We start from the raw sequence: 24,146 nt of genomic DNA on the forward strand, positions 1-24,146 counted from the left end.
CAAAAGCCAAAAGTTGTAAAAATTATGCATTGATTATGCTCATATATCATAAGCGAGTGCAAACCAACAAAAATAATCGTCATATTCGAATTCAGTGGGCCAAACTTAGTAAATATTGATTAGTCTTCGCTTTGGTAATTTTTTTATTGTTAATTAGCGAAATCAATACCAGGATAAGTTAAATTTTCCAGTACTTATTATTGATTGTTCTATCAGCTTCATTATCTATGCAGTCACTATTAGTATTTAACTTTAAAACAAGCCAACCCATTAGTACCAAAAAATTAGATTTACAAGTGTGATAGTATTGAAAAATGCCTTCCAATAATAATGCTATCATTTAAATAAGATTATATAGAATTAATATTGTACATAATTGATTTGGGATACTTTGAAAGTAATGACACAATTGTGTTACTTTCAAAATTGTAGAATCTGTTTTGAAATTGATATTCTAATAATTTTATGGTTATATAAAACAAACAGCAAAGGAATGCCGTGTGGCGAGTTTCATACTGATAAATTCATTGTATTGTATTGCATTAAAATATCAGTACTTAGTTCCGATTCTGTGTTCTAAATTCGGATTAAAATATAAATGATAGTCGATTATTAATCAAAGTATTAAATTTTGTTGTATCATATTTTTTTTAATAAAAACCTTGGTTTTCATTGTGGATAAATAAAAATTGTAACTACAATAATATTGATGCTCGCTCATTTAGGAGGCTGTGATAACTGATACATTCCAGTTTTTTTTTTCTATTTTTCTCAAATCATACTTAATTTTGGTGTGTTTTGCATTATTATATTAAAATATAAAATAAAATAGACCTGATTTTAACCTATTTATCATCCTTTTACTAATGTATTCCTTGATGCAATAAAATACCTGTACTTGTACCTAATGTATGTGAATGTGTGTACTTTAAAAAGAAATATTTTTACCGGTGTGTGATGAATCGTATTTTAACATGTAATAAATAGGTTTACTAAAATTTTCAAGTTGTGGAATCGTTTAATTGTACCTCAAGTGATATATAATATATGCTTTTAGCCAAAACATTTCTGAATATTAAACGATGTTTTTTCTTCTATTTAACTTTGCATTACAAATTCCAAAGTTGAAATTTTGGGTTCGAAACATGTACGTATGTATTATATGTATGTAGTTGCAATAAATTTTAACGCCAATGATATGAAATTTAAATATACATATATGTAGATCTTACGCATTCAAAATATATCCATTATTAGAATCTATGCCAATTAAAATATCTTCTCGTTACAGTTTGTGCAATTAATACTACCAGATTTTATCTAATGCTGTGATAATGTTATAAATATATTGTTGAAAATATTTTATTATATACGTATAGTGTATCTATGTATATATTCTAAAATTACCTGATGAAGTATGTAAATTATGTTTTATTGTTTTGTAAAATATGATGTACCTAACGAATTTTTTTTAATACTTTAAACCGTATTTTTGGTAATTTAAGTTTGTAGTAAGCATATATTCACATACATATTCAAAAGGGAAGTTGTGTGTTTTAATTATTTATTTTTTAACATATATTATCATAAATATTTTAGTATCATTGATATTTTTAACACGGTAACTAAAAATAAACCGACAGAAAATTCCTTGTAGATAAGCATATTTATGAAATTGTATATTTGTTTAATTGTACAGATTTTGGTACAGGTTTATCTATATTATTTGAATTTAATCAATGTTTTCTTTATCAGTTTTATTGTATTAATATGCATATAATATTGTGAAACTGAAAAATATATTCTTAGTTAAATATTTCTGTAAGAATTCTGTTATCATTGAGAAATATTCTTTTGGGTATATTTTAATCTGTAGAAAAAATGCTAAAACATACATACAGCATATTTAATAAATGTGGAATCAATTTATTTCCAAAGGAACCACTCAATTTTAGCATAGTTCTAATTATATTGAAATGAAAAGGTTAGTTGTATTTTTTATTACATTCAATATAAGTTGAAAGATTTTACAAATAAACAATTTAAAAAATATATATTTCCGTTAAAATTATGTTGTAGTTTTTTTTAAAGCAAACAAGTATATATATACTTAAAATAAAGCGAATAAAAGACAATAGTTGGGTTTACTTAGTTATATTAATAAAATATACATAAACTTTATATAAGACATGTACAAATCTTTAATTCATTTCAAATTTTATAACAGGAGTTGAAAATGAAAGTCTTTTGACACACTTTAGTAACCGTAGAGTTATAATTCTTATACTACACATTTACACGACGAAAACGTTGTCTCGGTGAGTCGAATATGATATAAATTTTAAAACGAAGATTCTATACAGAAGTTAATGCCAACTTGTCCCTTTCCGCAACTTGCTCTAGCTTTGAAACAAACCCTACCAACAGTGAATTCTAGTTTCTTTTGTTCATATAATTTAGGCATGTTTTCGAATAATAAAACTCAATATAATGATAAGATAAAATCATTTGGATAAGGTGAGACTGTCGATATTCTTAAGCAATAAAGATACCTCATTATCCATTTGCTCTTTAGTACTGACGTTTTCTAATCTCAAACTCAAAGCTTCCATTTCAGTCGCGTTTGATCTTTGAGTTTTTAGATAACGTAACATCAAATTGACTACCAATTTAATGTCCGACTTTAAGTTTTCCGCATCTACTGAGTTGGACTGCGAACGCAGCTGCATGAGTTTGAGTTTACTCTGAGCTAGCTGTACGGGATTGCGTCCGTGTCTGTTGAGAGAGGAAATATCCGTGCCGGCGTTGAGAAGATCGATAACTACAGCCAAGTGATTGGTGCAAGCGGCTAAATGTAACGGAGTGTTCCCTAGCGAATCTCTCTGGTTGGGATTGGCTCCGTGCGACAAGAGCAAATGGACGATGGTTTGATATCCCTGGCAAGCGGCTAGATGCAGGAGACTGCGATGCTGCTGGTCAGATGCGTTGGCGTCCGATCCGCTCGATAAGAGTCTCTCTACGAGGGCTACGTTGTTGGTGGTGACGGCTAGCCGAAGTCGATGAGCTCGAGCGATGCGAAGTTCGGATTCGAATTGAGCGAATTTTCCACGCCGAGTTTTCGTTCGCACAGGACCCGCCCTGCTGTTTTCACACATTTCAGTCACGTCGCTTCCTTCTCGCCATTTCGATTGCCAGTCTTCTTCTTTCTCCATATGTTTGACTCTTTGACACTTCAATGCTAAACACTGACAATAATTGTGTTGATACTCGTTCAAGAACGCCCTATTATAACAGGCGAGATGTCGCCCATGTCTTTGTCACATTTTTTCGTTTGTCATCTATTTTTATTTAGTTTGTTTTTAGTTGTTATTGTTGTTTTTATTTAATATTGGTTTGGCTTAGCAATTGGCCTTGTAAATGTAAATGTAGCATTGAGTAAGTGCGAAACGTGATGTCGCAGTTCAGGGATGTCGCTATGGTTGGTGTTACCTGGTTCGGTATTTTATTTTATTTTTAACATATTAGCCACAGTGACATTTCAGAGTACTGTAACGCGTCACTGTAGCCAGTCACACAATCATAACACAAATAAAGGTATATAAAACATCCGTGCTCGATGATATTTATAATGGATAAAATCAACCACGGGCGTTGCTCCACAATACTCAACCAATTCAGCGCAGCTTACATTAAACAGGTCAATTTTACCAGCAACCCGGTTGAGCAGATATATCGCTCTAGATATTGGAGACGTTGCCAATATATAATATTTGTGCGAGCCACGGGAGGAGAAAACGTGTCAGGGTATAGCTTAAAATATGGCTGCTGCTTTCTCAATGTTCTTTAACTGATCTGGAGCTCAGAATGAAAATGGTAAATGCATTCAAACATCATCCTCTTGTTAATCTTCTATCTTCTCTCTATTGCAATTTCATGAGTTAGTTTGCGGTCAGTACCCCCGAGGTACAGGCCGTAAAACTATTGAGTTGGCCAGTGCTTCGCGGGAAGCAATCACTTCTTTCTCGGCCGTCAAAATAAATTGCTGTGCATAACTTACTCCATCGTTTCATTCGCCCTCCTCCCATAGAATTTTTGGTAATGAAAAAAGTATAAATGAAAAATAAGTACATTCATAGTATGAATTTCATTCACAAATAAATCAATTCAATAACAAAATTGAGAATAAAAAAAGTATGAGACGGAGGAAACATTGGTTTTAGCCAAAACACGTCAAAATATGTGCAATTCGACGATTTTATTTATAGTTTAATTTAAATTCACGATTTTTATAAATAAATTATTAAATTTAAATTTATTAGTCGATTTACTTCAATACAATTAGATACTCTAGTTGACGCATCCCGTAATACTATTGCAGAAATATAGCACAGTTTGCGCTATCCCGAATCAAAAATAGTGATCTCATCTATTTCACAACAATACACAAGTCATACGATGGCATCATCGCGCTCCTGTACAAACATGCAGAACTAACCTCGCCTGGAATTACCTTCGCTACTCAAGGGCAACGATCCGGTTCGAATTTTCCAGAAGATAATTTCATCACTCGATCGTAAACCTAATATATGACGGGAGGTTGTGTTTCGACCATACCCGTCCTATGGAAATTCGGTTGAATATAACAAAGGATATTTATTTTTGTTCAGTTTACAAGTTTTTGCGAGTAGAGAATATTCGCGGCGAAGAAGGCTAGTTGCCTGACTTCAGTGAAAGAGCTGGTTGAACTGCCGTCCGTAGCTGCTGCGCTGGGCAAGATGATGTCATCTTGTTCTCGGGGATTCCTCCGGGCTCAAGGGTATCCTTTGTGTGGCTGCGCCTCAGGGTTGCTTGATGAGCAACCTTGAGGGTGAGCTGAACGAAGTATTTCGACCAAGTCTGACTTCGTGTTCGAACAGGACACGATGATGTTATGGAGGATGAACGAATGAGACGACTGGCATGTTAATGCACGTGTTTATTATATGACAGCTAAAGGCAGAGTGAGTAGTGGCTCTCCGAACCCAGCCGAGTTGGTTCCCACTCGCAGGAAGGCAACCAAACTCGACCATGTCGTATAAGCGAGCCGCCACAATGTCATTTGTACAGCTTGAGTTCGATGAGGGAAATAGTTTCTATAGAAATCGACCTAGTTTCGTATAGCACAAGTTGTGCTATATTCCTACACAAGTTTCAATGTTTCGGTGATTATTCCGCAAAAAGTGATCTCGATCACGGAACATCTGGCACCTAAAAACTCCATCAATCGAAATATTGTGATAACTCGAGTGGCAAATATTGCGTATTCGCAATTTTCGTGGCAACGATTGTCGTGCGCGCGATCGCAATTTGCGCAATAATCCGTTTATCGAGTGTTGTCAGGCGCGACGCGTCAAAAACCAGTGCTGCCAGTGCAATGCTACGTAGAAAGAGGGAGAGACCGGTGTCGTTGTGGGCGGGCGGCCGCGAGCCGGTGATTGCGCGTTCAGTTTCCGCGTCGCAGCGGCGCGAGCGGACCGGCGAGGAGCGCCGCGGTAAGAGCGCAGCCGCGACCGGAGTTGAGCCACGAAAAGGCGCAGAGGCGGAGGCAGAGGCAGTGCAGTGCAGCGCAGTGCCGTGCCGTGCGCCCTCCATGGTGAGCGTGGCGTCGGCGGCCATGCAGCCGGTCGCAGCACTCATGGTCAGTTCCCCGTCTCTCCTCGCCCCTTCACCCGTCACCCGTCATCCGTCATCCGTCACGTGCCCCGTTCACATAACCTGGACGCGATCATTCATTCACCCATTCACTCATTCACTCATTCACTCATTCACTCATTCATTAATCGCTTGGTGTGTGTTGCAGGAGTGCGAGTGCTCGCGCGCGTTCGTGGACGAGCTGTACGCGGGCGAGTGGTGTCGCGTCTCCGCAGCCCTCGTCAGCGTGAAGAACGCGGTGATCGGCAGCAACCGGCAGAAGGCGAGCCTCATCCAGCAGGGAGTCGTGCCGAGGCTGCTCCAGCTGCTGCAGCTGCCCGACTCCGCGCCCCAACACCTTCGCCTCGACGCGGCCATCACCATAGGTCTGCTACCACCACCACTACCCCACCCCCACCCCTCCACCTTATGTTCTCGTCTGTTGGCTTTTCGACCATGTCTCTTTAAATGCGACGTTCAAATTGAACGACATTTGGATTTCGTCCAACGGTCCAATCTTTTTATTCGGCGAGTTTTGCCAGACCGATAACGAAGTTGAATACAAAGTTTACCGTCTGTTTTCGGTCGACGATAAAAGGTAAATTTGTATCTGGGATTCTGTTTTTGACTTTAGTGCACTTTTTGTGTATTTTTGTACAATTGTTTGAAAGTACCTACATATCTCTAATATGTAATTTCAAAAGAGACTTTGTATGTATGTTTGGTTCGTAGAGTTCGTGACGTTCAATTTAATAACAAAAAACAAATGAATTTTCAAATAAATTTAATAAAATGTTTACTATTAGATTGGCCATGTTTAAGCAACTTATATTACAAATACTGAGCGAAGCCGGGTAAAACAACTAGTCTAATATATAATTTCAAAATAGACTTTGTATCGATGTTTGGTTTGTAGAGTTCGTGACGTTCAATTTAATAAAAAAAAACAAATGAATATTCAAATAAATTTAATAAAATGTTTACTATTAGATTGGTCATGTTTAAGCAACTTATATTACAAATACTGAGCGGATCGGGGTAAAACAACTAGTCTAATATATAATTTCAAAAGAGACTTTGTATGTATGTTTTGTTCGTAGAGTTCGTGACGTTCAATTTAATAACAAAAAACAAATGAATTTTCAAATAAATTTAATAAAATGTTTACTATTAGATTGGCCATGTTTAAGCAACTTATATTACAAATACTGAGCGAAGCCGGGTAAAACAACTAGTCTAATATATAATTTCAAAAGAGACTTTGTATCGATGTTTGGTTCGTAGAGTTCGTGACGTTCAATTTAATAAAAAAAACAAATGAATATTCAAATAAATTTAATAAAATGTTTACTATTAGATTGGCCATGTTTAAGCAACTTATATTACAAATACTAAGCGAAGCCGGGTAAAACAACTAGTCTAATATATAATTTCACAAGAGACTTTGTATGTATGTTTGGTTCGTAGAGTTCGTGACGTTCAATTTAAAAAAAAAAAAAACAAATGAATATTCAAAAAAATTTAATAAAATGTTTACTATTAGATTGGCCATGTTTAAGCAGCTTATATTACAAATACTGAGCGAAGCCGGGTAAAACAACTAGTCTTATATATAATTTTGTATGTATGTATGTTTGTTTGGTTTGTAGAGTCCGTGACGTTCAATTTAATAAAAAAAAAAAAACAAATGAATATTCAAAAAAATTTAATAAAATGTTTACTATTAGATTGGCTATGTTTAAGCGGTTTATATTGCAAATACCGAGCAGTCTGGTAAAAATACTAGTATATACTATTTGAAAGTTTTCAATACCTATTTTCAAATATTATACATATATTCCATTGATGAAAATTTTACAATGTTTCAGTTCTTCAAATTTATAACGAAGCGACATGCAAATTTCGGTGTTAATTGTGAATGATGATTTAACACTGTCTTTGAAGCAAGTATTTTCACTGATACGGTTGAACGTTTGAGTCATGTAAAACCGTCCGTGAGCTCATTATATCTCATTTACCCTCTCTTGTGATGTGGTTAAAATAATCAAATAGGTGTCATCTGACCAAATAAATTATATGTCACTTATAAAATACAGTGATACCTCGATTTACGAACATAAAAGTGCAGACACGCTGAATGGTACTCCGCAGGTGTTTTTTTTAGATGGTTTTGCTCATACAAATAAGAAATACTACGCCTAGTCTATGCCATCGCAGTCCTTGTTAAAACTCACTCTTTGGATTATTTTATCCTTGTATCGACATATTTGCCATATGAAAGTTGCGGTAGTCCAATTTTCAGTTCCAAAAACACTATTTCTGTTTGACTTTAATTCGATATGTCCAGAATCTCGAAAAGCATAATAAATGTATTACAGGCCACCAGTATTTTTAAATATTGCTAAACGCAAAATATTATATTTAATGTTTCGCGAGATGTGGATTTACTTCAATTATAATGGCTCATATTAGGGGTTCCAAAAACGCCCGAAATAAAAAGCTGGTTTTCGTTTTTTTTACAAATAAAAAGCCGGTTGGCTGGCTTTCACCGGTTTTAGAAAAATTCGATTTTTTTTTAAGTTTAAAATTTTTATATGGAAAAAAAAAATTTAAATATGTATATATTTGCATAATAGATATCTATATTATGCAAAAAAATAGTTTTTTATAAATTAAATTAAGTTATAAACATTATGAACATTCATAAAATCATTACTTTATATTATTATTACAAATAAAACAATTTGTATTATATGAACATATATCACAGCCGTAAAATGGCAGATCCTAAATACGCACATATAATTAAATGATTTAAATAAGCTACTATCAAGAATATATTATTTAAAAATAATGTGTAACCTCGCAGAAAAACTATAATTGTGGAATCGTGAACTTAATATTAAGAACTGCTGATATTCAAAGATAAAGAGATTTCAAAGTTGTTTTTACGCATCTGTTTTAGCTTAAAAAATCCAAAAGCAACCGTTGCAAATTTCGGAAACAAATTCATTTGATCACGAACATTTTAAATCCATAATAAAAGTAGGTATGTGGCCTCAATATTTAAAGGGCAATTCCTTCGAAGAAAAATCAATTATATTTCGGAAATTCCTATGCATTTTGCCATAAATCATTTGACTACTTTTTTTGATGTTTTCAAGTACAAGGATTTGCGATAGTGTGGGATTTGCGATAGATAACGATACTTTCTATACCTGAAGTTGGGTAGGTCATTGAAACTACATACTTCAATAGTATTTTATTGGTTTATGACCTGGTCCATTACTAAATCTCAAAGAAACCGCTCAAGAAAGAAAGTAATGTAGCTTTTTTTTTGTTCAAAGAAATATACGCCCATTACCTAAGAGCGTTTATACACATTTATTTTGATCTTTCATAGAAATTTAAAATTCATAATTGTTAATTTTGGGGAAAAAAACATTAATTAAAGAAAACCTTAAAAAGCCGGTTTTCGGTTTTTTGAAAAATGGTCAAAAAGCCGGCTTTTAGGTTTCGGTTTAAACCGGCTTGGAAGCCCTAGGCTCATATGTAAGTTTGGTAGTGATCGATAATGGTGATTCCCATATTTGAAGAAATGTAAGAGAAACTTGTCGAAATAATAAAATCTTACGAATTAACAATGACACGAAGATACGCCCAACACAGCTGAAAACCACGAGCACGTCCATGCCATGCGATTCCGTCTTCTTACCATAATTCGTTCTGGAAACGTGCACATAATCCAAAACATTCTTTCGACATAGATTTCTCACAAAATCTTGCATTGTCGGTCACTCGCGTACCTTGTTAGTTCTTCTTGATGACTTCCTTCATAACTTCTTTTTTTTATATTAATGCGTACTGCTCATTTATCAAATCAAAATTCATTTCGAATCGGTTATAAATCGAGTCACTCGTAATTCGACATTCCACTGTAGTATTGATGTTGTTACAACAATGTCCCTAATTTTAATTTTATCGTACTGATTATTATCAAAGAGTCATCAATCGCATAACACTTACGAAGTGTCGATTTTTCATTTTCGTAGCAAATGCAATCTTGTTGTGTAATTGTATAGAAAGTAAACACAGAGTAATATGTAAATGAAACAATTAAGCGAGTGTATTGTGAGAACATTCTAATTATTACAAGTATGCGAATTGTTCAATTTTGTAATCACATTTACGATATCGCACTGGAAAGTGTTAACATATATTTTATAACAATGTTTCAGGTTCTCTAGCCAAAGGCACCGCGGAAAATGTGGCATCGTTGGTCGACCTCGGAGTCGTGGGTGTTTTGGTCGAAACCCTTCGACCGAATACCGATCCTCGGCTCACCGAAGCATGCTTATGTGCCCTTCGATCGATTTTCATGCACCCTCCGGCTCCTTCAAGTATTATCCACCGAGATCCCCAACTCCTCTCTCAGTTGTTAAGTAAGCCGTTGATTTTATTTTATCGAATATATATGTACATAGATTGATTTTAATATATTCTGTGTTATCTTTGTAGGTGTTGCACAAAATGGAACTTTAGTTGGTAAATCTTGTGTCGCTCGTTTGCTTTCTGTATGGTGCTCCGGTAAAAGTGAACAAGAAGCTTTAGCTGAAGCCGGCGCGTGTAACGCAGCCGCCGCTCTGCTTGCTGCTGCTTCTCCCCCGTCTCCGCTCACTTTACCCACCCTCGATTGGCTAGCCGCTATGTGCTTTGAGAATCCTGCCGTATCACAATTGGCAGTCGAAGCACAGTTATTATTTTTTTTTTTTTATGAATGTTACAGTCGAAGTGTATTTTCAGTTGTAATATATTCCAACTGGCGTTTTAGGTTTATCTCTACAAGCGCAATTACACTTTCAACAATTTGCGGTAGTTGTAATATAACAGTTGTGTTTTGACAGCTCTGATACTTTACAAACGCTTTAGAATTCAATAATACGTTAATATCTTCTAAATATATTATTTGGAAAGAGACTTTGTATGTATGTTTGTTTATTCGTTTGGTTCGTAAAATCCGTGACGTTCAATTTAATAAAAAGACAAATGAATATTCAAATAAATTTAAATAAAATAAAACTATTCAAGTAAATTTAATAAAATGTTTACTATTAGATTGGCCATGTTTAAGTGGTTTATATCACAAATACCGAGCGAAGCTGGGTAAAAACACTAGTTTGCTATAAATGTGATGAGTACCATATTACGATAGTTATAAGGATGTGTTCAAAATAAAAATGTGACTTTTTAACTCAATTTACCAGTCGAGACCTTTTCACGAAAACCAAAACTCTCCATGTAATTCGCCATATGAATCAACTTACGTTTACTAGATGGAATATATTCCTAAAGTCAAAGTCAAAATACCCATATATATCACAACTGAATATACACTTAAAATATAACGGTAGTTGGTGCCAGGTTAGATGGAATATATTCCAACTAGTCAAAATATATTACAACTGGAAGATACGCTTCAACTGTAACATATATACAAAATTACCGATTACTTTTATTCGATTATAATTGAAAGATACGGTTTACGGTTTTATTATGATTGATTTTATTTTGCACGAAGTTACAACAGCAATGTAATTCGGTAGATCGTAAAACTAATGAGGTTGTTCCGATAACTAGACCGGTAGATAAATTTTCTGTAATGAATTGCCACATTATAAATTCCTGTAAATTATAACAACATAATAAAGCTTGATAGTTTATGTTTCAATTGTATCTAAAAATAAAAAAAATTGTAAATCAAATAGTGAAGTAATTGTGATTGAAATACCCGAATTACTGAAATAATTGAATTATTTTCTATAGGTATGGCGGTAAGATAATACCTGAATTACTAGTAGTTTTACTTTGTCGAGATAAACCGTTAGCAGTAGCCATGGGGGCTGCGAGGTGTATAACATTTATGCATAGAGCAGGTGCTTTATTGCCTGATGATAATAGGTATTATTTCAATATGTGTAAAAAAGTTGCTCGCATTTGTCGTCACTGCTAACAAAGTACCGATTTTTCTTTAGGGTGGTTTTTGGAGCATTACCGTGTCTGGCTCGATTATGTACAAAAGATATGCCAGATGATATAAGAGCTACGGCTGCCGAGACGCTGGCCTACTTGGCTGAAGTAAGATTAATTCATGCATTATGATTTTTCTCGCTAGCAAACTCTGATGATCTTTTCTCTGATTTGTAGGTTGACACATCTTTACAAAGGCTAGCAGCTATTTCTAATCATCTGATATCGGCGCTTGCCGATCTGCTTTCTTGTCATTCTGCGGCGTCCAAACAGGGCGCTTTCAAGTGTTTCGCATCGCTCGGAGCCAATGATGAAGATATCCGGAAAAAAATTATAGAAATTAATGGTCTCATGGTTCAAGTTGTTGATGGCATGGCAAATTCTGAGCCGGAGGTATTTTCGATTGACGGAATCTTCTTGTGTTGTTTTGGATTGAATTTTAATTTGTGTTTTTATATATTCAGGTTAGACTAGCTGCTGTAAGATGTCTTCATTCTCTTTCTAGATCTGTTCAACAATTAAGAACCACTTTCCAGGTAAAATCTTGCTAATTTTTTGGTGTCTAAGATATGTGTAAAATTTACGTTATTCGATATGTGTATTTTAATAGGATCATTCTGTCTGGAGACCTTTAATGTCTTTACTGAATGAATCACCAGGAGCTGAACTATTAACTGTTGGATCGTCCACTTTGTGCAATCTACTGTTAGAATTTTCCCCTGCTAAAGAACCAATGCTTGATCAAGGTTTAGTATATTTTTATCATGAGTTTAAAAAAAAGAGTTTCTCGTTGTTCGATTACTTTTCTTACTTAGGTCTGTTAGCAATTTATTTATAGCAAATTTTTATTTTTCATTAAATTCAACAGGTGCTGTAGAAATGTTGTGTGGGCTGACTCGTAGGCCAGAACCTGCACTTCGTTTAAATGGAATTTGGGCATTGATGAATATGGCTTTTCAGGTATTATTTTATAATATAAATATCATTATATTTACATATATTATAGTTTGAACGAATTAATTTTTATTGATATTATTTGACATTTCAGGCTGAGCAAAGAGTGAAAACTCGGATACTCTCTTGTTTGGGCACAGAACAAATGTTTAGGTTACTCGCTGACTCTGATACTAGAATTATTATGAAAACTTTGGGTTTATTAAGAAATTTACTTAGTACTAGACAGCACATTGACGCAATAATGAGTGATTATGCTTCGCAAGTTATGCAGGTAAACGATTCAGTTTTTGTTCATATTTAAATCAATACATACGTATGTAGATTGTCTCTTACCGAATGTAATTTTCATTCTAGGCAGTGATTTTTGTCTTAGAAGGTGGATATCCAGCTGAGGTGAAAGAGCAAGCCTTATGTATTTTAGGTAATATTGGTGATGGGGAACGTGCAAAGGATCATATTATGGCAAATGAAGATGTTTTAAGAAAATTAGTTGACTATTTGGTGAGTTAGAAAAATCTGTAATTTTATTGTAGACATTAATTAGGCGTTTTTTAACTTATTGGTTGCACCTACTTGTATCTAAAATGCCTATAATGACTTTCCAGTTTGATTTTTTTTACACGTGCATATCATATGTAAATAAATAATCATGCATCAAATTATGGATTCTCAAAAATGATCAATACTGACTCGATGCAAGACAAGATCGCTTGGAGTTTCTTCTCTGACATTTTTATTTTGTGCCGTTTTGATTAATCTTTCGAAAATACTCTTTTTCTATTTATTTTAAAGTAGTTAAGTCAACACAATCATTTTAAATTTTTATCTGATTATTTTTCCATAAAGGTACACCCAGAATCAAAGCTACAAGAAGCGGCATTATTTGCAATTGGTAATCTAGTATGGCGTGGAGAAGTCGGTGCAACAGAACGGCAGGCTCGCCTCGCTGAACTCGGTGCCCTGAGATTACTACGCCAACTATTACCGACCACTGACACGGCATTTTTAGAGAAGTGCGTTTCACTTTGTTATATTGTTTACGAGTTTATTTTTAAAGCCAATTGTGTAACTGTTACTTTCACTAATTCGTGTCCATTGTTTCAGGGTAAAAACAGCTCTTTCACAATTCAGTGATTACGAATGAACATATATTTAGATAATAATTTGAATTTATGTGTTATTTGATGAAATTTTATGTATTTAATAATTTCAATTCTACAAATGTAAATAAAGATACACATCCACTCGATGTCAGACTGACTTAGTACACAATAAACTCTGTATTGAGACTCTCTATTTTGTATATTAGTGTTTCTGTAGATAAAATTTACAAATCTGCATTGACCTATGCAAATTGTCTATACAAAACTATACGCAGCTTTAAAATATTGTTTTGTTTTCAAATAAAATGAAATCATACAATTTACGTTTCATTGCATTATAAATTTCAATTCATCGGATCTGTTAAATCCTTGTGTTCGTCCTTAAGTCACATTAAATTCACTTTCAGCTCCAATTATTGGAATTGGGACAAGTGAGTGATAAAAGTTACATGTTGAAATCGAGAGCTTATAAATAAAAGTTGGCTTACACAAAAGAATATTTATTTCTAAAATAAAGAAACAATGAAATTGTATATAAAGAAAATTAATTGATAAAAATAAACTTTGGTCAAGTCTTTGGTGTAAAAGCAAAGATCATAGGAATTCATAAATGCTTTTAAGTAAAACTAATTTATATATTAAGTACATATTTGTCTTATAAATCTAACTTTTTTTTGTAAGTGTTTCGAGATATATAAACATAAATTAATAACGGATAATTTAGACTAGAAACTTGTGACAACAATTAAAATTATACAGGGTTATACTTTCATTGGTATTAGAACTAGAAAAAATCAAGTACAAAATTACTAACTGAAGAAAAGTCCAATTAAGACACTATATTTTCTTCAGGACTAATGGTTATTATGATATCAACGACATTTAAAATAGGAGACTCGTAACATTTTCGTAAATACATCGATTATACATAATACTTATCACATTAATGGAATGATACAAGGCAAAAGATACCACAGGAGTTCATTAAGCGGCGTGACTTTGATTCGCATTTACTCCAGGCATCGCATCCGGATTAGCCAGCGGATCTAACTCTGCAAATAATTTGAACCACATAGCTCGGTCTTTTTTCTGATTGTCTTGTTTTTTCACCGGCAGACTTTCGTTAATATTGCTTGGAGCAATTTCACTTTTAGCCGTTGAAGTTCTATCTAAGTTTTGTGACGATGTTGGAGTCTGTAGAAAATCAGACGTCAGATCCTTAAAATATCATAATGATTAGTGTTTATTTAAATAAAAATATGGTAAAATGAACAGTTAAATATGCATACTTGTAGTAGTTGTGACGGCATGAAAGAGCCAATTTGTTTATAAGCGTCGTTATTCAAATTCAAACCGGCAAGATCTGGGTTGATTTTGGACTCGGACTGATCATTACCCTCGGATAGTTGGTCTAAGGAATCGATTAGATTCGCAATAATGTTGTTACATGATTCATCGGATGTCGTGACTTTGCCTTCTGCATCAGTACAAGTGTTGGTATTTTCTGACGCCTTGATATCTTTAAATTCGTCCTTAAAATAGTATAAAAGTTGCTAGTCAAATTGTGCATGTTTGATTATAGATATTCGAGTTTGAAGACAAAACTTACTTGGAAAAATAACATTTGGTCTTTGTCAACTGAATCTGAATTTTCTCCTAGTTCGTCTGGGGGGATTTGTGACAGTTCTTTGAGAATGCAAAATTCATATGCGGGAGCTTCGGACAAAGCTTGAGCAGTCGTGCTCAGGGTGTGTGCAGATTTGGTAGTGAAATTCAAGAGAGAATTTTGATAGTTGACTAGAACGTGCGAAAACATGTTGCATCGCGCTGCAGCCAAAAGATCAACCTGGAAATATATAAATACTTGAATTGCGGAAAAAAGAATAAATTGTGAGATTAAAAAACAAACAGCTGTTATATACATATGTAGACGGTTGAGCAGAAATAGCTTACCTTCTGCAAGCAATCCAGTGTAAGCTTGTCGAAGTGCGCTTTGCTTTGTCGCACCTGAGCTTGAGCTTTACGAAACTGTTGCAGTCCGGCGCCGGAGTCGGGGTCGAGTCTAGCGCTGGCGGCTTTCATCCAGGAGAGAGCGGCGCGGTAGCTGTGTCGAGCTCGCTCCATCTCCAGCACGGTGACGCGAGTGTCGGCCACGCCGCGCGCCCGGAAAGTGTCCAACTCGCGCTGCAGCCGCCCCAGGGGCGCCCGCTGCGTGCCCCTCTGCGCCCCCACGAACGACAGCGCCTTCCCCGCTTGCGAGAGCGCCTTCTGCGCGCCCCCCGTGCCTGCCGCGGCCGCCTCTCGCAGGAAGCCGCCGAGCGCCGCCTCCTCCTGCGCCAGAGTGGCCGCGCGCTCCCGCTGCTGCTCCGACAGCCTCTGCAGCAGCGCCGACGACTCGGACACGCTGCGGAACAGCTCCAGCTTCGCGTCCAGCTCGGCGTCCGACGACACGACGCACGCGTCTTCGCGCGACCCCAAACGCCGCAGCACGGCCTGTCGCGCCACCCATAGCTGGTGCTGCATCGCCATCGCGAGCCTCCGACAACCGACTTCCGACTCTCTTGTCAAACGTCAGCCAGCACTGACGTATTCGCACCGAGCACTCAAAATAACGGCCTATACCGCTTATCATAACAAACTTATTTTAAATGTAAAAGCTAAGCGATCCGATATTTTTAATACGTTTTCTGAATCTATGTAAGTTTAAATTTCTTAAATAGCCGAGCAAATAATTTACTATCGATATCCGCGATTTTGTTGTAAAACTATTTTGTTTGTCTCGATCATAACACATTGTATAGTCATATTTACATTTTAGGCTATTCAATTTGTTCTAGTTATTTATGTCATCGTTAAAATCGAGTTTGTAGAGTAAATTTTTATTTATAATACTTATTTTAATAAAATTAAGCAGTCGCTTTGAATTTGCCGAATGAATTTTGGTTCTATGATTATTCCCTACAAGAGGATTTTCCACATGAGTATTTTTCAAAAGTATTGATCATACGAGGATCTCATATATAGTTAATTAATAATAAATAAAACCCCAGACAATATTCGTGTGATAAATCGTCTAGTGGGGAATAATTCGTCACATATATGTAGATGGTAAACGGATTATTGCGCACATTGCGATCACGCAAACGATATTTGTTGCCACGAAAATTGCGAATACGGAATATCTGACACTCGAGTTTTCGTTAGTATGATAGTTTGCATGGGTAACTCTTGATGGATGGTGATTCCATGATCAAGATTATGGTGACGTTTGCAAGATCGTTTTGTGCGGAATAATCACCGAACCATATACATATATCATAAAACAATGCAAATTAATTATGTTTGTTTCAAATTTCACCTTCAATCGACCCGCGTTCACGAATGAAAGATTGCAAATGACAATTTCTTTTTTAATTTAAGCTTTAGTTTGGTAAAACAGAAAATTATTACTATTTAGCGACTATCTTGATCAGATTTGTAAGTTGTGCTTAATTAAAATAGATGATCTGGTAGTTGTAGTTATATTTCCCAAGTGTTTTTACAACAGATATTTCTGAAATCGTATTAGTTTCTGAATGCATTTAGCGTAATGGTGGAACGTTGAAATTCATAGGATTGATTGAAATGAAATAAATCAGGTGTAATGTTAAAAGACGGTAAGCGAGGGTGGCGCACAGGGTTGCCGTGTTAGCCTTTGTGTGGGGCGAAGAACGAAGAAGAAGAAGCGGCGTTTGGCAGTGGTCGCGTGGGCTGCGGCCGGGTGCTCGCGCAGCGGTGCGCCTCGTACTTTCATCCCTCGCTCCCGCTCGCGTTTGCGTTTGCATTTGAGTTCGCGTTTGCAGTTTGTTTGCGTTTGCGCTCGCGCTCGCTTTCGCCATGCAGTGTGCCGCCGCGCCCCCCGGCCAGCACCCGCAGCACCCTCTGCCCCTGCAACTGCCGCTGCCGCTGCCTCTGCCTCTGCCGCCGCACAACCACTCCAGGACCGAAGGTGGGCCCCCTCCCCTCCCCTCTCCCCTCGCCCCCCCCCCCTCCCCCGGCCACATAACCTCACTCGACAGCCACCGCCCCCTTTCCCCACATCTGATCCCCGCCCACCCTTCCGTCAATTCGACACTTTTTATTTATACTATATCAAACTGTCAAAATAAACAACGCGCCTTCAAATCCGACTAATAAAAACAAATCAACGTTCTTTTGTTTTTGTTTGAATGTTCGATTCGATTGTTTTTATTTTATTTCAAAAATTTTAAGACGGGCCTACGCCCCCCCTGTGGGGCTCCGGGTGAACGGTGTGCATGTGAGTATAATATATCCGTTGCAACGAATCAGTTCGGGGGTCACTCACCCGTGGACCGCTGGATGCTGTCATCAGCTAAGCCAGTGCTCTTTAAACTTTTCCCGACTTGCATCCCCCTTTAATCGTCGATAAATCAACACAGTTCAGATCCTAAAAGTCGATGAGATTTTTTAAAATTAATCCGTGATGTTCTTTTATTTTTCAGCGGATGATTCTTTTGTTTTTTATTATGCTGTATTTGGATATTATACGTTTCGATTTTCCACCATTTTTAAAATAAAACAGCCGATTGGACGTAGCCGGGATTTTCGACGTCAAAGCTATCGAAATCCCCCGGCTCTCCATTACAGATTAATTAGTTTTTATTTTCTGTGCACTTTCAGATAAAACGCTCCAGTGATTTCATTAACTTCGTTTGCTACATATACGCTCTCACGTTTATAACCGTCGTAATCTTTACAGGTATTTTATTACCGATTACGATAAAATGTTTCTTCAAACAAAGTATAGTCTTATCGTATATTTTCTGTACGCTTTTTATATAATACGTAAATTTCACGCGCGTCCTTATGATAATTTTCGTTCAATCTTGATTTTATGGCATTGTGCATATGTTTTTTTTTTTCGATTTTATCAAACATTTTGATTTGTTTCTTCTGCGAATTTAATTTTTATTTATTATCAAATTTCAAAATTTATGTTAAATATATCATAATGGGGATTTCCAATATCGGTTATAATTCCGGTTAATTTGTAAATGCGATAAGATTTTTATCGATAAATTGTATAGCCATTTTATTTATCAATTCACAAATTGTACATATTTACCATCATCTACAGCCGTTCACCATTTTTTGATGGACGAATACCTCTCCAACACGCTTCCAATCGTCTGTTTTGATTTTTTTTGTGCAACTCTCGTCTATCTCATCCCACACATGTTTAGTATTTCATCCTCTTCTTGTGAGCTTCTTTGCATTACATTTTACATTCTCTTGGGTACCATTCGAGCACTTATTTCGTCCATTCTTCTAGCCAAGTAACCTGCCCATTGCCATTTCGCTTAACATAGCTCAGTGGCTAGTGTGAATAAAGAATTGCAGACGAACGGTTGGAATAAAAAATAATAATTTATTATTTTATTCAGTACAAGAGCTGATTACAGACTAACTTAAATTCTAACAATGTCGAGTTTATATATTCTTATTTAAACAATGAATGTGTTGAAGACACGTGTCGTACAATTTCGGTTAGTCAGTGTATGGGTGTGGTACACATCAATAGTGCTATTCATTAATTAGGTGTGTCATAATTCAATGGTATACTTATAAAATTAGGTTTGTCTTATCTCTACTGGTTAGTCGTTTGTTCTTAATATTAATTACACATCATATGACAACGAAGGAGTCATAATGATGGTGTCATACAAGTGATGAATTTACGATTAATGAGTATAATGGTAGATGGTTGTCCTCAGCCCTTAACTCGTGCAATACTTTCAACTGAGGGGTCATGGGCTCAATTCCTGACCCGGTGTTGCTGCCCAGACCTTGGATATATGTAACTCCAGAACGATCATTTCTTTTCAGAGTTTGCCAATTTATTTGTTTTCAATGTTGCCTATACCAAATTGGCAAACTATCCCCGTTTCTCGGAAATATGAATTGCTAGCATCTCAGATTTGTTGATGCTTGATCTATGGTATGTCAATCCAGGCAAAAACTAACCCGCTTAAATGTTTTTGGTGATATTTTATCTTCGTATTGAAATACATAGGTTTGACACTGATATTTTATGAAATATAGGAGAAACTTATCGAAATAATAAGATCGTACAAATTAACAATGACATGACGATACGCCCATCACAGTTGAAGTCTATCTAAGAATGCCGTGCCGTACGATTCAGTGTGTAAATGGGTGTTTTCATACACCCATTTATTCCGTATTCTGCCGAGCATGCAGCTGTCCATACTTCTTTGAGTGCATTGGAGTTAATGCAGAATTCGGTGTTCAATGTTTAATTGATCACTGATCTTTTTCAAGTGGCATTTTGGATTCGAATACGGCGCTCATTCACTATCCTAATTTTATACGTCCCTTTCTTTGCTACCGGAGAATATACATAGGTATATTATCAGAGATCTGGAGCAACCACATTTTTGAGTTGCTCCGTTCGACACCTAATTACTTGCTCCAACTCCGCTCCGTGCTCCTAATAGTTTTAATATGAATCATATTATTTATCAACTTTATATAGATATGTGAAAAAAATTATAAAAGCTTATTTATTAACAATTTATCTATTATTAAAATATTTAATTTTTAAAATATATCATGAAAATATATACATAGATAGATACATCTAATATATAATTTCGAAAGAGACTTTGTAACTATAGTTGGGTGGGAAACGAAAAAAAGTGAAAGTTTCCATGACGACAAATAAATTCACCTCCGGACCCGGGGAGCGCCGGATTCTGGTATACATATATTTTCGAAAGAGACTATATATGTTTGTTTGCTCGTGACAGTCAATTTAATAAAAAAAAAAATGAATATTCAAATAAATTTATAAAATATTAATAAAGCTATTCAAATAAATTTAATAAAATGTTAACTATAAGATTAGTCATGTTTAAGCGGTTTATATTACAAATACCGAGCGAAGCCGGGTAAAACCACTAGTATTAAATACAAATAATATAAATAATAAATCATCAGTTCGCCGTCGTTCGTTGTCGATCGATGACGCATTCGCACCGTTATTAGCTCTTCCATAAATAATATTTAATTAAAGTACCTAAACGGTCTAAAAAACACAAAAAAATAAAAAAAATAAAAAGATCTGTCAATCAAAGTTTGTTCCTGTTGTGCTATTTTTAATTCGTACTTATAAAATATATTCATAATAATTTCAAAAAATATAAATTCAAGTTTCAAGTGGGTAGTCCATACATTCTCGTTCGCAGAGTGAATTTCATAGATTGTCAACCTTTAGTTCAATTCAATTTGGCAATCATGCAGTGTTGTGCATCTTGTGAAACGCAATTTTCTAATGGAGTTCAATGTGCTAATTGTAAGAGGCATTACGATTTTAATTGTGCCAAAATTACTGAAGGCGGCTACAATAAATTGGGAGCTACTAAAAGGGCTACATGGAAGTGTCCACGATGCCGTAATCCACAAAGTCCTCAGTCTTTGACCGAGTCACCTTCGCCGTCATTGGGTACACTACTTACGGAGATCCTGGATATCAAACGTAACATATCATGCCTGCCGTCGCTTGCAGAGGACATAAAAACGATAAAAACTGATATTAGCGACCTCAAAGCTACTTGTGAATTTAACAGTTCAAAGATTATTGAGGCCGAAAATAGGATAAGTGCAGTAGAGGATAAAGTTAAAGACATCGAGTCACTTAAGAATATTGTTGATGTATTACAAAATAAAATCGCAAGCAATGAACAGAGATTAAGGCTCAACAATGTTGAAATAAAAGGAATCCCTTGTAAAAATAATGAAAACGTCTTTAATATTTTTGACTCGATCTCCAAAACTGTAAATTGCAATATTCCAAAATCAGAAATTAATTATATCACTAGAGTTCCCACCCGCACTTCGGATAAACTACTTGTAGTGAGCTTCATCAATAGATATATTAAAGAAGACTTTGTTGCGACTACCCGTAAACACAAGAATCTCACAGTTAATGATATAGGTGTTGGTGTTGATAATACCAAAATCTACATAAATGATCAATTAACCATTGCCAATAAGCAACTTTTGACCAAAACAAAATCCTATGCTAAAGATAAGGGGTTTCAATACGTCTGGGTAAGAAATTCAAACATACTTTTAAGAAAAAACTCCACTTCAAAGATTCTACACATAAAGACTTTGGACGACCTAAAAAAGATTATATAAATATTTTTTCAATGAATAAGCAATCAATTCTAATTTTTTATTTATATTTTTCTTACCTTCTCTTTTATGTGACAATTATATTTACCGATCCTGTTATTCTCTTCTCTATATTTTATATCTACATTTCTTACTTTATTTTTTACTGTATTTTCCACCATATTTTTTACTATATTTTCACTTTTATTAATAATAATTATTTGAATATAAATATTATTATCAAAGAATATACACTAACTAATTCCATATTTTATTTTGCTTATACTTATTTCAATTCAATTGCTATCATCAATAATTGTTGTTTGATAATTGATTCTATATCTTCATTTATAATTACATATACTTGTACATGCAATTACATTTTTTACTGTAATTTCTTCCATACTTTTTGCTCTATTTATAACTATAGTTTCACTTCTATTATTGATTATTGTCTTAATATTAATATTATTGTTAAAGAATATAAACTGGTTAATTCCATTTTTCACTTTGTTAATATATGTTCAGATTCATTTACTACCATCAATGATTATTATTTGAACAATAGTTCTATATCTTTGTTTATAATTATTGATGCATGCTCATTTGTATACATATGTCTATGCTTACCTACGCATGTAGGCTTATACGTCTATCTTTATGCACTCTATCAATTCTACCCATATATTATGGTTTTTGTTTTCTTTATTAATTATTGGTTCTTTCTTATATTTCTGAACGCACTTTATTTTCAATTCTATCATCAATTGTCATCTAAATCATTGTTTATTATTATATTATGAACAAATACTTGCCAAAAAACTATATAATTCGCTTTATTAATTTTATTTTAACTCAATTGGTATCACGAGTGATGGTTTGCTCGGTAATTCCGTATCGCTTCTATGGATGCAAGTATGTATGTGTATATTTATATTCATATACACATAACTGCTGATATTTATGCTTCTAGATATCTACACGTCTATCACTACGTACTCATCAATTGCCAATTCTATTTACGTTTTACAATTTATCTTATTTTTATTACATTGCTATATTTTATTCTGTGTACTTTCCATGTTCCTTATTTCCATGTGCTTTATTTTCCTACTCTATTAATACGTTTCATTTTTATGTTTGCATACATATTGACATGTGTATTTTCGTGTATAATTGTATGTACATATGTGTGTATGTGTTTATATGCATTTGTATATGCACATATATATATGTGTGTGAGTACCTTTTTATTATTTTTCTGAGACCACTTAATGGATTCTATTAATTTATATTATCAAAATGTACGTGGTCTCCGTACAAAAACTGATATTTTTTTACGAAATATAAACATGTCCAATTATGATATTATTTTGCTTACTGAAACTTGGTTGATGGACACTATAAGTGATCAGGAACTCTTTGATGAAAGATATATAGTGTGGCGAAGAGATCGTAATTATGTTAGCTTAAACCAAATACGTGGTGGTGGTTGCCTTGTGGCAACTAAGCGTGAACTTGGAGTTGTTTCACGTCCAGAGTGGCACTCTTCTGCGGAGGATATCTGGATATCTCTCACTTTACGCAGCACCACTAATCATCGCAACCTTCTCAAATTTCATATATGTGTATTGTATTTATGTTCTGAGAACATAGGTAATTCTTTTAATACTCAACTTACTAATTTTCTTGAAAACATGTCTACTATTTCAACTAACTACCCGGATGATAGATTTTTAATTGTTGGAGATTTCAATCTAAGTAACATCCAATGGTCCCAGGATATCTCCAGAGGAGGACTTATACCTATCAATTCGTTAAGAAGCACCGAAATGACTCTTATTGATGCATTAAATTTTTGTAATTTTAAACAATATAATGGAGTACTTAACTTATTCGGCCGTATTCTTGATCTAGTTTTATCAAATGAACATTTGGTAGTAGATGCCTGTTTAGATCCTCTCGTTCCTGAGGATCCTTATCATAAATCTCTGTTAATTACTGCTGATCTAACTTTTTATCGATCACTTAAATCTAAACCTTATACTAGATTCCTTTTTGATCTTGGTAACTATAACGAGATTCAAAATGAATTAAACTCTGTTTCTTGGTCTTATTTACATACTGTTTCTCTTGATGATGCTGTAAATTCATTTTATAATCTTATATATAATTTAAGGGATAAATATA

At 34.8% G+C, this 24,146-nt stretch overlaps 4 protein-coding genes across 7 annotated transcripts in view; 2 read left to right on the plus strand and 2 right to left on the minus strand.

Annotated features, from left to right (window-relative positions):
- Positions 1-776: 776 nt before the first annotated feature.
- LOC143915084 (ankyrin repeat domain-containing protein 54-like) lies at positions 777-3,544 on the minus strand. Its single transcript, XM_077435513.1, has one exon. The coding sequence runs from the start codon at positions 3,210-3,212 to the stop codon at positions 2,505-2,507; it is 708 nt and encodes a 235-aa protein (XP_077291639.1). The 5' UTR covers positions 3,213-3,544; the 3' UTR covers positions 777-2,504.
- Positions 3,545-5,404: 1,860 nt separating this feature from the next.
- Positions 5,405-14,363, plus strand: LOC143916009 (armadillo repeat-containing protein 8-like). Of its 4 annotated transcripts, none has more exons than XM_077436862.1 (14): positions 5,405-5,677; positions 5,840-6,056; positions 9,909-10,112; positions 10,189-10,423; positions 11,494-11,628; positions 11,703-11,805; positions 11,875-12,090; positions 12,162-12,233; positions 12,308-12,443; positions 12,566-12,657; positions 12,746-12,925; positions 13,009-13,155; positions 13,501-13,667; positions 13,759-14,363. In XM_077436862.1, the coding sequence occupies exons 1-14, from the start codon at positions 5,414-5,416 to the stop codon at positions 13,796-13,798; spliced, it is 2,208 nt and encodes a 735-aa protein (XP_077292988.1). In that variant the 5' UTR covers positions 5,405-5,413; the 3' UTR covers positions 13,799-14,363. The 4 variants fall into 4 exon arrangements, 2 of the variants coding, with proteins under 2 accessions (XP_077292988.1, XP_077292989.1); XR_013260936.1 differs by having other exon boundaries at positions 5,414-5,677; positions 13,260-13,667; positions 13,759-14,247; XR_013260937.1 differs by having other exon boundaries at positions 5,414-5,632; positions 13,260-13,667; positions 13,759-14,090.
- On the minus strand, positions 13,501-16,360 carry ICA69 (islet cell autoantigen 1-like protein). The gene is made up of 4 exons (XM_077436865.1): positions 15,711-16,360; positions 15,367-15,603; positions 15,047-15,289; positions 13,501-14,975 (listed from the first exon to the last, which is right to left on the minus strand). Exons 1-4 carry the CDS (start codon positions 16,284-16,286, stop codon positions 14,742-14,744), a joined length of 1,290 nt encoding a protein of 429 aa, XP_077292991.1. The 5' UTR covers positions 16,287-16,360; the 3' UTR covers positions 13,501-14,741.
- Positions 16,361-17,469: 1,109 nt separating this feature from the next.
- The window catches only part of Eip63E (cyclin dependent kinase Eip63E), a 143,088-nt gene continuing 136,411 nt past the window's right edge, over positions 17,470-24,146 (plus strand). The window contains exon 1 of the mRNA XM_077436867.1: positions 17,470-17,745. Coding sequence (XP_077292993.1) covers positions 17,634-17,745 — 112 coding nt within the window. The 5' untranslated portion in view covers positions 17,470-17,633. The remainder of the gene's footprint in view (positions 17,746-24,146) is intronic.

The sequence above is a fragment of the Arctopsyche grandis genome, chromosome 8 (assembly GCF_051622035.1).
Source record: "Arctopsyche grandis isolate Sample6627 chromosome 8, ASM5162203v2, whole genome shotgun sequence".
NCBI classification, from domain to species: Eukaryota; Metazoa; Arthropoda; class Insecta; order Trichoptera; family Hydropsychidae; genus Arctopsyche; species Arctopsyche grandis.

Coding starts and splice junctions, on each gene's coding strand:
- LOC143915084 (XM_077435513.1), bottom strand. CDS start 3,212: ATGGAGAAAGAAGAAGACTGGCAATCGAAATGGCGAGAAGGAAGCGAC.
- ICA69 (XM_077436865.1), bottom strand. CDS start 16,286: ATGGCGATGCAGCACCAGCTATGGGTGGCGCGACAGGCCGTGCTGCGG. Junction 15,604..15,710: donor CACTGGATTGCTTGCAGAAG/GTAAGCTATTTC, acceptor ATATATTTCCAG/GTTGATCTTTTGGCTGCAGC. Junction 15,290..15,366: donor ACCAAATGTTATTTTTCCAA/GTAAGTTTTGTC, acceptor TACTATTTTAAG/GACGAATTTAAAGATATCAA.
- LOC143916009 (XM_077436862.1), top strand. CDS start 5,414: ATGCTACGTAGAAAGAGGGAGAGACCGGTGTCGTTGTGGGCGGGCGGC. Junction 6,057..9,908: donor CGACGCGGCCATCACCATAG/GTCTGCTACCAC, acceptor ACAATGTTTCAG/GTTCTCTAGCCAAAGGCACC. Junction 11,629..11,702: donor TTATTGCCTGATGATAATAG/GTATTATTTCAA, acceptor ATTTTTCTTTAG/GGTGGTTTTTGGAGCATTAC.